Source organism: Xenia sp. Carnegie-2017, unplaced genomic scaffold (assembly GCF_021976095.1).
Source record: "Xenia sp. Carnegie-2017 unplaced genomic scaffold, XeniaSp_v1 HiC_scaffold_25, whole genome shotgun sequence".
NCBI lineage: Eukaryota > Metazoa > Cnidaria > Anthozoa > Malacalcyonacea > Xeniidae > Xenia > Xenia sp. Carnegie-2017.
In genome coordinates, this window is record NW_025813488.1 from 5,903,526 (window position 1) to 5,918,270 (window position 14,745).

Consider the following 14,745-nt stretch of genomic DNA (forward strand, 5'->3'; position numbering starts at 1 on the left):
TTAGTCTTACTTTGAACAGGTTCCCTTACAAAATTTTACAAAATGTTTTATGCAATGTTATTTTTGCAACCAACTGCGAATAAGAATTAAAGCATTTGCAATAAAAAATTGGCATTATTCTATACTAACGGTACTAAAATGATGTGAAAAAAAATTATTTACGACCGACTATATTAGATGATGATTGTTTGAAGACTCACCTATGTAGTATTCTTCGATGGTTTATGTTTTTATATTAGATGATGTGGGAATTTAATTTGTTGCAATATTATACAAATCACGTGACTGATATGATAAAAAACCTCTTCAACCAATCAAAATATTTCTCGGATTGTTTCACGTGTGAGTGTCACTAATGACACGTATGATGAAAGATGATTTACTTAAATAACATGTTGCCACATTTTAGATTATATTGCCGTGAATTTCGTTGTTTTTGTTTTTTTTTATAATAAACAAATATAACCACCGAACACTTTTTTTGAGTAACCCGAGTGAAATCATGATACATGTTTTAACAGATAGCGAGTAGCAAAAAAATATGGCTTCCCGTTTTTTTTCAGTAGTCTGACGATGACCTCAATCATTCAATTTAAAAGTTAATTTTGTTAAGATATGAACATCACGCGAAAAACATAAACAACATAGCATTGCATGCATAATTAGTAAGTATGACACATGTCATATTAAGTGACATTGTGAATTTGTTATTGTAATATCGTTGTTAGTTTTTACGTAAGTTATTTCCATAATTTTTTAAAAGCACGATGGATATCAGACATTTTAAATGAACGACGAGTTTTTTTATCGTAAACATGTTTCGGCATGCTTATGCCATCTTCAGTACATAGAATGAAAGTGATTATGCTCTTTACATGATATATATATATATATGTGAAATTAACCTTCCACTCCTCTTCCTTGTAAACCAGACAAGTCTGCTCAAAAGCAGAGAGTCTTATACGCTACAAGTCCCGGGCTTGTGACCGGTATAGCAGAGTTAAACCGGTCACAAGCCGGGACTAGTAGCGTATAACTCTCTGCTTTGGCTGACTATCTCTGAGAAGAAGGAGTGAAGATTATTAAATTTGAACAAGGTCGTTATTGTTTGTAGTTGTTGGTTATAGCGCTGTGCTATCATTCTTTTTGTTTAATAACATTCCAACTATTTAACCTTGTGAATATATATATGTGTATGTGACTATCGTTAAGTGTATCAAATTACAGAATTAGTGTTAGATATTATATTACAGGTTAAATATTGTATTAATGTGGTATATTTGTTTGTTGAGGTCTGGTTTGAGCTTTTTAATGTAGAGCGCTTCTTTCAGTTTAAGAGAAAAAGGAGAGTTGGCGGTGTCTAAGATGCGAAAACATGAATGGTTGTATTTTGTTTTGCAATGAATTGTATTACCGTAATACACTTAATTACCTCTCTTAACACCCAAGGCAACTCAATCCCCCTTCACCTTCTTTAATATACTGCCATTCTCACTTAATTCCGTCATCTAAACTTCCTACTCCCCTCACATGTAATTTAACACCCCGTAATATATGCTTGTATTTAAAACCTCGTGTATATAAATTAACTCAAATAATCTGAAGATGTCTTAAGTTAAAGACAAAACGGAAACGCTATTAATAAATCCTTCTCTATTTTATTATTGTGATGGCTTTTTTAAAAGCCTTATGTTGGGCTATTATGTTGATATTGAGAATCCCAATTTTTTGCTCTTATTTTTGAGTTTAAAATTATCGTGCTTATTTAGTAAAGTTTATTTATGAAACTAGGAGCCCAAGAACGGAAGTTCAAAACTATTTTAGATGTGTAAAAAAATTATAAAATTGATTTGAGATACCTGTCGAAGACTTTTTCTTTTTTTGACTCTGAGATATATTTATACTATTGTTAGACCGTTTATTCGAGCCATAACTTTTTGTAGTATTTATTTTTTCAGCTCCCTCTTTCATCTTTTCTTCAACGTTGCCATCCAATCGAAATGGAGAATTTCCTTCGAGATTACGAAACATACCTGGAATTGGAAAACCATCATTTCTTCGTCCGTGAGTCATTTCAAAAAGATAAGGATTAATGTTAACATTGAAATTTCTACTGAGTTCAGGATTTTCTGAAATTGTAGCAATTATGACAATGTAGCGATTAAGACCAAGTCGAGGCATGTTATTCCAAACTGTGTTTTCATCTCCACCACTTGGAACGGTAAGACCTAGTTGATGATGAGAATGCCATTGACCAATTTTACATAAGCCATGTGCTTGAGTAAGATAGCTTCTAGCATTATTTAGATAGTCAATATCTTGATCAAACGATACAGTAGTTCGTCGGCATTTCTTACCAGGTCCTAAGACAAACTGAATGACAGCTGTTCGTTCGTCAATCCAAGCTCCAAAAAGATCTCCACCAGTTTCAATGTTTGGATATTGTTTCACCCATTGCTCAATTTGATATCTCTCACCATCGTTGATAAAGATATTAAAATCTTTGCTGCCTAATATTGACGAAGTCATGGCGTTAAAACAAAAATGAATTTGTTGGTTTGTTTTCATCTTATATGACGAGTGGGCAATTTTCAGTTTCCTAGGAATCACACAATGATTTCCTGGAAGTCTCATAATGTCATTAATTCATGCGGAGCATTTTAATTATTTTGTAATAATTGGAATTTGTCTAATGTTTTGATATAAAAAGTGAAAACTGAATTGTGAAAAAGTCAATCTGTATTATCTACACCACTATAAATATCTTTTTTGTTTGTTCTTAAATCGCAGAGTAAAGTATTTATAGATATTATGTCACATATAAAGAAGATATTTTCTTTTAACACAGTTTTGCTACGCACTTTTGATTAGTTACATCATTGATTGTTGGTCAACACGAAAGATGCCAGCTGAGGTTGAATGTAATTTAAGTTTAGTCATCTGGTTCGACAAATCATGTTCTCTAATACAGTATATAAAACTATTTCATCAACAAACAGACCTCATTTATTGTTATCAGAGTTTATGCCTTTGTATAGTTTTTTACATGAGAGATTTTCCATTTGGTTCCGTAGTTTTTTCCTATGTAATTTTCCTTCATTAACCATTTTGATCTCTCAATTCCACTATATTCTAAATCCATTATATGGTCTTCCATTCATTCAAGCACCATTTTTTGGAGTTGTCTTCAAGCAATTACTTGAGAAGAACTTTTTCAAGCAATACTGGATTGCTTCTTTCCAATACTATTTTTCTTTTCAAATAATCCATTTTGGTAAAAATGGTTCTGGACAATAAGTTCCTGCGGAAATGAAACCAAGGTTGGCATTAAATGCATAATGAACGCTGGGTTTTATCTGACACAAATCCATTGACAGAATTGAAGTTTTGCCGCCATTTCATTGAGGATTTCTCAAACGTACTAATACAATCGAATTCCATTTATAAAAGCTGTATCATTTCAAAACATTCATTTACAGTTTCATCTTGCTTATCTGGGTGCATCTCGCATCATTGTGGTTCTCTTCATTGGCATTCCAACGCTCCGTATTTTAGTTCAAACTGGGTGGCAAGGGAAGTTCAAGATTTAAGGAATAGAAAATGGTGCAAAACTTTGAAGTGTTTTGCAAACAGGGCCATATCCATTTCATTTAGACAAACATTTTTCCCCACAAAAGAATTTTTTATGGGGACGCAGAAAGAAAAATGATAAACATAAAGTAAAACATTTATATTTCATTTGCAGTACATTTTTTGAACAGATATTTCGCACATAGAAGAAAAATTATTTTTGTAGTTCATTTTCGTTACAATAATAATGAAGAAGGAATGACTGGAAGGATCATCAATATTTCGTTGTTTGGAAATCAATCGTTTGCTGAATATGAAAAAACCTCCACTTTGCTATCATCACTTACTGAAATACCACCCAAGATTTCCATTTTTCTCACACAATTTATGAGTTATTCTTAAGTGACTATAAATGAATGTCAACGACTAAAAAATACCAACTTTTAGTAAATGATTGAAAATATTCGAAATGTAATAAGTCGCCAGTGGAGTGCCTATTAAATTGCAATGAAATACGTGCAGCGCATTGTCAGTTGTAAAGTCTGGCATAGAACTCACTAACAATCATTAATTTATGAATATTATTATCCATTCAACAAATCTGTATTTTTGAGTGATTTTAGCATTTTTTCGCAAAAATAGCCAACTTTATAATATTTGTGTTCATGTCTATGACAATTTCACGTTTTGTTGCAGCCCCTTATTATGAGCTTTTCCAAAGCCATAGTTTTATAGCTGTGCGATACTGAATCAGGTCACGGCAAGCTTCAAGGTTACCTAGAAACAAAGTTGCTCATGACGTCAATGAAAAATAAACATTTCATAGAGTTCACCTGAAGAAGTCGGAAGCGTCGTTTTATAAACTCAAAATATCCTATTGAAATCATTCTTCCACTTGATCGTCAGCATTGAATGAAAGAGAAGGATGGCACATTCAGTTCAAAACAATAGGTTATTTATATATATATATAAACAATCCATTCACCAATCAATATATCGTGTAAATGTAGGCTATTCTGACTGGAAATTGTTTACTTCCTTCAAGCTGAATTACTTTAACACAATTAATATAGTCAAAGTTTTAGCAATTTGTCTCCGCATGTAGATACGACTTACGGAATTTAAAAAGGCAAACAACAAAATTTATGAAGTCTGCTTTGGGCTCATATAGGCAATAAATTTGTCGTGTATATTTAAAGTTGCCATTATTTAAGCTATTCATTCATTGCAGCGAAGGTTTTGTTAGCTGGGAAAAGTTGAGAGGAGCATGGATCTACAGCGCATTCCAAGTGTCACAACAAAAGGGAACATTAGTAAAAGGATTTCTCAATCAATTTGTCAAAAACAATCCAGGCTACAGATTCACAATTGCTCAACTATACGACGAGTTGTTTCATATTTGCATTACACCTGAGCAAAGCTTGGAAATTCAGCGCACAATTAAAAGACGCTACGGATTAGATTTGGAGGAAGGTTGCATATACGAGTTGTTTCCCGGTGCAAAAGCAGAGAAAAAAAGATTCAGAGATTTCAACGACTTCCGCCACTTCCAGCAAAACGACTTGGTTAGGAAGAACAGACCAACAATTGAGAGAAAACACAACGAGGCTAAAGTTCACTTTACTCGAGTTCAAACAGCCTTTAATGGACGTGCTGGGAAGTCTTTTTTGTCGTTTGACATCGAAGTGTATGAGCACGACCATTCACAGTTATTAGAAATTGGTTACGTCATAGTTCATTTCACAGATGCCAAAACAAATCAATATAAGATGAGCTGTGAGCATCTCATCATTGAAGAAAACCTTCACTTTAAAAATAAAGATTACGTGCCTGACAACAGAAATGGATTCAGGTTCGGTACGTCAAAAACATTACCAGAGTCGGAAGCAGCTAGAAGGTAAAAATGTTTGCACGCATGAGGATGATGACATCACTGTGTTTGAATCATTTCTCTTTGATATCAACTATCAAGTATTGTATTTCAGATTTGCCAAAGATGTTGGGGAAGCCACATACATTCTCGGTCATTCTGTGCAACATGATACTGAATATCTGAAAAACATTGGAGTCGATCATATTGCTCTTGGTAAGGAAATGTTCGACACTCAAGTAATAAATATCTACAAAGAAAGTTTGAAAGATCGTGATAATTTTCGTACTCGTGGCTTAAATCAACTCATGAAAGAGAACAAAATCGAGTATAGAGAGGAAGATCTTCACAACGCTGGATGTGATGCATTCTATACAATGATGTTGTTTTTACGACAAATGAACTTCACTGAAGAACAAGTGAATGCTATTATAATGTCATTTTAAATGAAACGCACATCCTGAATGGCAAAGATTAAGTTGTGTGCTGATTGGTTGTCATGATTAATTAATGATTTTAATAATTTTATGGACGAAGAAGGACGAATAGTCCCATATAGATTTTTTTTAGATTAAGTATATAATACTCTTTTTCAATCGCTTCAAGACTATATTATATCTTACATTTTAAAAGGCTGCAATTTGCATGAAACAATTCAATGAGATTCGATAATGGAATAATATATCGCTTGCATGATATATGTGTAGAGTACTAGTTGAACTTTGTAATTTGAAACTAATTTAACTAACTATATAGTCCGATTATTAATAAATATACAAGCAGTACTATGGTCCGGATGAGATATTAGAAGCGGCTACAGCAACAAATTTGACCACAGCAGGTAAAAGAACAGAAAATGTAAATCGTGTGATTTTAATTAAGTTTTCATGAATTTGCTGCCGTAACAACAGGAACATGTGAAAAGATAAAAATGCAAATGCATGCAGAAATAGCAAAATAAAACAACAGCTGACACAAGTCATATCTGTAGCTTCAAAAATACTTGTTTATAACCAAAATGCCACTAAGGAACAGACGCACGATATGGAATAAAGAACCAGTAGTCTGGTATATTGTCTATCGAAATATTGAGTTGAGTTATGGTAAAAAAGAGGAAACTCTAGATGCGCAAGACGCCGACGATGAAGTTCAGGAGATGTGTGATCAAGTGAGTAAATATATTACTGTAAGTGAAACATTTCGCTCTAGCAGTTGTTTCACATCCTCGTGAAGAAAAAATCAAAAAGTTATTAAACAAACTGGACCTAAATTGTGTATCGCATTTACAGTGCGTTTAAGTTGAGATCTAACTAGTGGAAATGCTGCCTTAAAACTTGACTATCCTTTAAACGCACAACAAACTTAAATGATAAAGTGCCGAAGCTGAATCGAAGGATTTCAAGGCGGTATTACACTTCAGAAAAATTAGAATATGTTAGAACAATTCCAAATGAGTCGAAAACAATTAAAATTTAAATGAAATACTCCGAAGGTTTAATTAATTACTTTATGGTAATTTTGTGTTCTTTTTTACTGATGCAGTTCAAGGAAGAAGTAGCAAAAACAACAAAAAAATCAATTGTAAACATGGAAGCAGAATCTTTTGGAATTCGTGTGGTTGACACTGGAATCAACTTTTATATCAAGGTGTAAAACACAATTAACATATATTACAGATAGAGAAGAAATCGTTCAAACGTGTGAAATTTCATTTAACTTTTTTAATTGTGTGTAACTTATGTTATGCTTCTTGTGAACAAACCAGGCTAGTATTTCTTCAAAAGAGTGTGTCCATTTACGAGTTCATCGACCGTTCAGTTATCGAAAAGAAAAGTTAAGACTTGAAGCAGTGCTGGCAAATCAAGGAAAACAGAAACAATTAAATTATTTCTAAGCTTTATTTTCATTTATACATACAGTAACGAAAAAGTCAAAATATATTTATTGGCAATCATATACAGACAAGCAGTTTGTTGCATAAAATAAATATAAAAGTAAAAATTCAATCATGTATAATTTATTAAATTAATTTTTTTGTCATGTATAACCATGTTGGGAAGTTTATCAATGTATAGATATCTATGTTTTCATAATTCATTTGCACCAGTTCAAGGATCACATGTTATGGCTACCAGGAAAGTTCTTCGTCTGTAGAGTTAGTATGTTTGGCATTCAAATTTGGTGATTTGTTCCATGTTACCAGATAATGGTCACCATTCCTCCCAAAAGGAACTAAAACATGCCTTTTTTGTGTATGCTGGTTCACCACGGCAAAGTAAATTTTTATCGACATGATTACTTTCCAGTTGCTCATTAGCATTAAAATATATTTGGTTTCTTTGGTTCAGGTTATTGTAGCTCATTGTCGAGGCTAAAATTTAGATGATTTAGCAGGTGAAGACGACAGACTTTGTAACCTTGAAGATTTACTACTTGTAGAAATTGCAAACAAATGTGACTTTGGTCGTTTGACGATAATCAATACTGGAGATTCTCTTCTGGTATTTAATATCTCCTCGTGTTTTTATGTGTTTTCGCTGAGCTTTTGTTGCATTGTTTGCAGAGAAAGCTTGTCAATGACGATTATATAACAATAAAGACATGATAGAGCAATGGACTAAATGTGCACGGTACATGTATTTTGTTCATTTGAAAGGAAATGACGCATCAGGGAAAAATATAATAAATCACAATGAATAAGGATTAACGCAGTATAGCACGTGACTATATTGAAAAAACTCGATCATTGTCGACGTAGTTTATCACGAGTTACATTGTATAACCTTTTGTCATTTTTATATCCGTTTGAATTCAGTCATTTTGTGAATACCTTTTGTATTCTAAGCTTTAACTTTTCTTTCTATATTGTAGTGTTTCGCTCTAAATTTCGAGAAATTCTCTTTTTATGAATGGAGCGAGGTTTAACGTCGAAGATCATGTTGAATGTTTGAAAATTTTCTCACCCAAAAGAGAGGATAAATGTCCTTCACACCATGTTATATCAACTGCCGTTGGAAATAATGGGAACCTGCTCACTTTAATTTAACTTTCATGCATGTGTTAAAAAATAAAAGAATGATTTCTCCTCTTGAATTATGGCAGCAAATTGTAGAGTACATACGTTTAATAAGTGGCTAGTTGAGTGCTCAGCTCTCAGCTTTGGTCGCGCCATGCAAATATTTTGGTGATAATTTTTTCTGCACGTGTAAAAACAATTTTTATCTTAAGATATAAATAAATGATGCCAATGATTTGAAATTTGCATATATAGTACAATCAAACTTGTGGACTATTTACGTCACTGTGAATGGATTCAAGAAAGAACAGGAGAAAAAAGAAACCAGCTGACAAATCCAAACCTAGTTATGTAAACTTTAAATGTTGATGAGTATAGTTCAGTGCTACCAAACCAGAAAATACTGAAAATGTCTACATGCGACTTCATGACTTAACACTTATGTATCACTCAACTGACACATAGCTTTAACACGGGTACCTGAGGTAAATTCGTCTTTGTCATGACGTTACCTTGATCTGATGGAGGATATACTAGTCCTAAAAATGCTTCATCCAAAAACTAGCTCATTTTTTTTCATGTTGCATAAACGCAACAAAGATTAACATTGCGGAAAACGTGAAGTCAAAACAGCCCAATATCAAGAAAAGGATTCTTTGACTTTGTTTTAAATTTCTATACACTGATACATGTGCCGCTGTCGGTTCTTACTTTCAACTTATGAAAGAGAATAAAAAACAAGTTCCACATGACATTGTTAGGTAATTAAGTCGACGCACACATGCATGGCACACCCATGATATATTTAAATGTTAGCGTGACAAGACCTGTTCTTTTATAAAGACAGGCGTATATGATTATTATGAAGTGCATTCAAGTGATTAATTTCCTGAGCGCATGTTTCCAAACACATTGTGTTCGTGAAGTGTCTTTATAAATACTTCAAGACCCACAGCAAGAAAGGGCTAACGAGTTCATACAAACACAAGCATTTTATTAAAATGACATGCTTTTTGATAAAGATATATAGCTACGTATGACATACAACATTTAAAATAACAATCCCGCCAACTTTTTTGATTCTTTATTGTCTTCACAATAGAAACTATTGTTTTCACAATAGAAGCTAAGAAACTATAAACAAAAAGGGCAAATTAAGACTAAACTATTGGCAATAATGTTAACCATTTGCATGCAACTGGCGAGCACCATAAAAACTTTAAAAGAAACAAGTGCCTGTCTCAGTACAGGAGATAGACAAAATCAACATTCACGAAAAATTTTTTTATTTAAACACACAAACGAATAAGCATTAAGTTAACTGTATCTCACGATCTTATCTATGTAACCCAGCTAAGCAACGGGTTACATATTTAAAAGCATATATAGAAAAAGTCTCATATTACAAAACAGCATATAACTATTTTCCCAACGCAGGTTTGGAATATATACTACTTTAGTCTAAGTTCTTCTATGTAACTTATAAAATATATTTATCCAACAAAATAAGAAATAAATGCTGCAACGGGTAGCGACCACGTGCTATGCACGAATTTCCGTGAAAAAGAATTTCTTGCAAAAACCCTTTTGGAAATGCCTTAACTATTCAAAAAGAACATAAAAGGTGGTTATGATGACCAAACTTCTAATGTTGTATAGAAATATGGCAGGTGTCGCCAGGAGTTCATCTTCTTGCCGTTCTTAATACAGCAATCGAAGAAGTAAACGTAAAGTTTCCGCTGTTGCATTTTTCTTCTTTGAATTATCAACTACTGTATGCAAGTGATTGTCTTTTATGAATACTGAAGTTTACCAGAATCCTTTAGTAATGGCTATAGGACGGGGAATGGCTTTCGCCTTCAAAGCATTTCCAACAATCACTGCTAAATGCTTTTTGGTGTCGCGAAGGGCAGTAGATTTCCCTTGGCACTAGCATGTGTGATCGTGTATTTTGAGGGTAAGATACGATAGGACAAGTACACGTGGATGGTATCAATGAATAGAATTTCTGCGTCCAAGGAGACCCAGGAAATCTTATTGAAGTTACTGCGCTCAGTAAATCAAGACTAGGTGGAATATTTTCGTGATAGAGCAAGGGAGTTTGTTGGATATTTTTGTTGAATTTACCACATTTGAATTGCTCAACGTAGTTTGGATGAATATGCCAAAATCTTCCTTTCCCATCTGCGGGGATCTCACCTTTGACAAAGCACTCGTGAAGCGATAGATTATGACGAACGGTATTTCGCCACCGAGGTCTATTTGATAAAACCGCTGAGAAATGATTTTCCATAAAAGAGTAGATTCCAGAGAGAGTCAATTTGGATTTAGAGGATCCCAAGATTGCTGTGGCTATCATACCAATGTACGATAGTACAGGGCCGTGATCTTGTCTTTCGTACGTTTTGTCGACTTTTGAGACCAATAAAACAGGTTGACCATCAACTTGAAAGGAGCTGGAGTTTTTATTCGTTAGCACATCATTGAAGAACTTCGTCGGACGCTTAGAATTCCTGCTTCGCATTTTTTCGTATGAATCTTGAAATGTGCGTCGAACACTTGGATTTTCAAAGTCGGGGTATGGACTTTCAACGTGTGGCAAACCATAGGGCTTATACCTTCGTGTAGTCGGCCAAATGTGTCGTGTTTCAATCGTTTTTAGATCAACATAACGAAGATTTTCCTCATTTGGACAGTGACTACATACACCACGGGCAGACGTAAACATGTTCTCCTCGATTGTTTTTTTTACAATGAACAACTTCAGTAACAATGAACAAAATGATTAAGTTCCCGATAGGAGTGGCTATTAATAAAAAAAACCAGCAATCCGTTAAGCTGAGAGACCTGTCGTAAGCCTAGTACGTAATGAAACAACAAAAGCATTTTGTTCTTTGTATAAAACCATGACCAGCCGACAATTTAAAGAAATATAGTATAAAGCAAATTCCAAATATCTCCGTTGATGGCACTGACATTTACCGAAAAGACACCCACACTGGTCAGTACTCACATTTCTCTAGCTTCGAAACTTTTTATCAAAAAATTGCATGGGTAAAATCTCTTTACCACCGTGCCTTCAACATTTATAGCAATAAAACACTTTTCAACAATCAAATTGAAATAATCAAATCTGACATGTCTTGGAACGGTTATCCTAACAGCGTTAAAAACTTTTTGTTTAAAAAACTAAAATCGAAATACAATGATTCCATTCCCATTTACAACTGCTCTTCAATAGATGATAATCTACCTAAAATCTGGGTTCGTATTCCTTATCTTGGCATGCGTGGCGATTTCTTCTTAAAGTCCTGTTTTAAGAAAATACAAAGACATCTTTCTCAACCGGTGAAACTAAAAAAGTCTCCTATTTTGTCTCTAACAAGGACAAACTTCCTTCACTTTCTCGCAGTAATCTTGTAAACGAAATAACTTGCCCTGGCTGTGGTAAAACCTACATCGGCATGACATAAAGATGCCTGTCTGTACGGCTCAGAGAACATGCAACCAGGCTCTCTTCTAGTGCGGTTGGCCAGCATTTCTATGAGTGCGAAAACGCTCAATTCCTAGCGACTCTACAAAACCAGTTCTCACAACTCAATGATCTCCCTCCACTTCCCAAAACTCCCTCTCCTATAAAAAACCTTGTATTCAACAACTATAAAATACTTCACTCAACCAAATCTAACAACTACTACATTCTTGCTTTTCTTGAAGCACTTCTCATCAAACACAACAAACCTTTTCTCAACACGGGACTTAAGGCTAGCAAAGAATTACAAACCATCTCTTAAATTACAATACACTCATTCTACCAGTCGGATCTGTAGTTTCAATTCATCCTTTTGAAATACCACATCTCTTCCAACTCTGCCTTTGTAAATATCACGCTATTTAATTTCTATTGCTTACTTCCGTTTACTTAATTCATGCGTTGTAAATATATATGTGTATGTATGGTTTTAAATATCATTCTGTCTGAGGATGACTTTGAAATAAAGTCGAAAATTTACAATTCACTTCTCGTCTTGTTTTGACGCATATTTTGCAATCTCAAGATGTCTTGCTTTTTCGAAATTTGCTTTATAACATATTTCTTTGTATAAGTTACAGCATATGCTTTTTATCAATCACTTCACGAACGAAAGTTGTTGGATCGTGAATCTCTTTACTCGTCTGTAATCTATACAGTATACATAAAATATGTATGTGGAGAATCTATGTTAGAAAATCAACCTTTCAAAATTAACAAAATGAAACAAATTTTGCCCATTAAATCGTCACAAATAATATTCATTTGATTTTGCAAAACATAAAGCTGAATTCAACTGAAAAGAGAGGCAAAACAGAGTTTTATTTCGGTTTTCAAAACCGAATCTTCTTCAAAATAATGCATGTATGTATTTGTCTGCTGCAGTATTGCAATACTACAGTTTTGAAACGTCGTTCACATAAGTAAATGGGGGCGTGACTTCACTCAATTTGTGTAGACATTCCTTCACGCATGGGCAAACATGATGAAGTGTTACTGATTTAAAGTTATCTTCATTCTTAAAGATTTTGGCTAAACCCACCAGTTCATATATCTGGCATGAAGTTCAGAGTTTTGATCAAGAATAACAAAAAAAAAGTTGAAAAAAATTCCCTCTCTGGATGGGTGCAAGAATGTACACGCGTGTACATACGATAAAATAATTTTACTTTAATGTATAGCTGTGATGCAATGGACTCATGGACCAAACAAAACAAACACAACAGACAATTTCACCCGTATGTTAAGGAAACAAGGATTTCCTGGCCCACAGAAAAATAAAGTAGCTTTATAGAGCATGAAACGAGTACTATAAATAGACAGCGAATCCCTTTTTAGAACAAAAAAACTTTTTAACAATACAAAACATAACCATCGATATTTGCCAACCTTGTTCAGTTAAAAGCTTCTAGATAATACGTTTTCTTTTAAAGTAGATCACATTAAGTCATTATTCAATGTGATTTTCTCGGGTTTAATCGGGCAATGCACATGTGTTATGATGAACAACGATACCACTCCACTATTTTTCAACATAATCTTATGCAATTACTTTTGTGACATTGGCCTGTTCCTTTTTTAATGTTTCAGCTTTAAATAAGGCATGTTTCACGAACATAAGAATATACAGTTTACTAACTCCATTGTTTCAGAATCCGCTCCAATCTCAACGAAAAAACTTATAAAAAATTAAATTCTCTGTTTTACAATAAAGGGATGTCCATATTTTGCCTGTTTTGTTTGCTTTCGATCAAACATTAAAATCAAACTTTTTATGATGCACACACACAAGTGTTAAATCGTGCATGCAGTTTGAGTAACACTGAATTGTCAAGCAGGTGGCAATTTTTCAAATCGGTGACAGATACGTGAGAGATGTGCGTTCACTTATGTCTAGAAGAACCAACAATTCAATACTTTTGTTTCAACTAAGCAAGTAGTCAAATAAGCAAACTAGCTTCTTGTGTGTTCTTTAGTAATAAAATTTGTAAAGTATATATTACTTCTATCGTTTGCTAAGTATATTATTGTTGTTTCAATGAATACAGAGGAAAAGTGGAGTTTGATTTTCTAATCTCACGCTGTCCAAAAATGTTCGTGATTTCAATCATAAATTACTACGAAATTTAGTCGATACAGTGCCACGTATAGAGTGCATGTCTTCGAAGACAAATGAACAAACGCTCGGCTGAACACGATATAGCTCAAGCACTACAAAGCGAAGATATTGTACAAAGGAAAAACTGTTGGCAAAATGACGTCAACTGCTTCTTAGACAAAATTTTACCACTAGCTGCAATAAGCTTTTTCTTTTTTTTTTTGTAAGAAGACTGAAGATAAAAAAGTGAAGAAATTTACATTTTCCGCTCGAATCCAATCCTTTATTCCTTAAATCTTTATCTTTACTATGTTCTGAAAGATTACTTATTACTCAATACCATACATGGAGTACTTGGTCTTTGACAAAAACCGTATCTTTATTTTTGATGTTATCCCTATCATGCATTGGCGGTGTGATGACTGGCAAGTTTTTGACAAGGTTACTTTCTAAATTATGAATTTGGTGTCCTTTGTTGTATGACTTGTATTCTTTGTTGTGTTATACATCCGCGTGGTGTTGCTCTGTATTTCCCTACATTAAGGAATGCAACCTTTCCAAATTTATTCTAAGAATCCTATAGCACGAGGACGAGGTTGAAATTGCATGTTGCATTAAGTAAAGACTGCTTTCTTTAATCAGTAGTCAGATTCATTTAA

The 14,745-nt window shown here is 33.7% G+C and overlaps 3 protein-coding genes across 3 annotated transcripts; 2 read left to right on the forward strand and 1 right to left on the reverse strand.

The window, feature by feature from the left end:
• Positions 1-4,383: 4,383 nt before the first annotated feature.
• On the forward strand, positions 4,384-6,225 carry LOC124453250. The gene is made up of 3 exons (XM_047004023.1): positions 4,384-4,521; positions 4,802-5,467; positions 5,556-6,225. The coding sequence occupies exons 1-3, from the start codon at positions 4,496-4,498 to the stop codon at positions 5,884-5,886; spliced, it is 1,023 nt and encodes a 340-aa protein (XP_046859979.1). The 5' UTR covers positions 4,384-4,495; the 3' UTR covers positions 5,887-6,225.
• An 88-nt stretch (positions 6,226-6,313) lies between these two features.
• LOC124453251 (cystatin-B-like) lies at positions 6,314-7,515 on the forward strand. Its single transcript, XM_047004024.1, has 3 exons — positions 6,314-6,608; positions 6,983-7,087; positions 7,206-7,515. Exons 1-3 carry the CDS (start codon positions 6,459-6,461, stop codon positions 7,332-7,334), a joined length of 384 nt encoding a protein of 127 aa, XP_046859980.1. The 5' UTR covers positions 6,314-6,458; the 3' UTR covers positions 7,335-7,515.
• A 2,210-nt stretch (positions 7,516-9,725) lies between these two features.
• On the reverse strand, positions 9,726-11,192 carry LOC124452946 (forkhead box protein D3-A-like). The gene has a single exon (XM_047003608.1). The coding sequence runs from the start codon at positions 11,182-11,184 to the stop codon at positions 10,279-10,281; it is 906 nt and encodes a 301-aa protein (XP_046859564.1). The 5' UTR covers positions 11,185-11,192; the 3' UTR covers positions 9,726-10,278.
• Positions 11,193-14,745: the final 3,553 nt, after the last annotated feature.

Excerpts from the sequence above, each read along its gene's own strand:
- LOC124453250 (XM_047004023.1), top strand. The coding sequence starts at position 4,496 with ATGGCACATTCAGTTCAAAACAATAG. Across the intron at positions 4,522-4,801 it reads CATTCAGTTCAAAACAATAG|CGAAGGTTTTGTTAGCTGGG; the intron begins GTTATTTATATA and ends CATTCATTGCAG. Across the intron at positions 5,468-5,555 it reads GAGTCGGAAGCAGCTAGAAG|ATTTGCCAAAGATGTTGGGG; the intron begins GTAAAAATGTTT and ends ATTGTATTTCAG.
- LOC124453251 (XM_047004024.1), top strand. The coding sequence starts at position 6,459 with ATGCCACTAAGGAACAGACGCACGATATGGAATAAAGAACCAGTAGTC. Across the intron at positions 6,609-6,982 it reads TTCAGGAGATGTGTGATCAA|TTCAAGGAAGAAGTAGCAAA; the intron begins GTGAGTAAATAT and ends TTACTGATGCAG. Across the intron at positions 7,088-7,205 it reads GAATCAACTTTTATATCAAG|GCTAGTATTTCTTCAAAAGA; the intron begins GTGTAAAACACA and ends TGAACAAACCAG.
- LOC124452946 (XM_047003608.1), bottom strand. The coding sequence starts at position 11,184 with ATGTTTACGTCTGCCCGTGGTGTATGTAGTCACTGTCCAAATGAGGAA.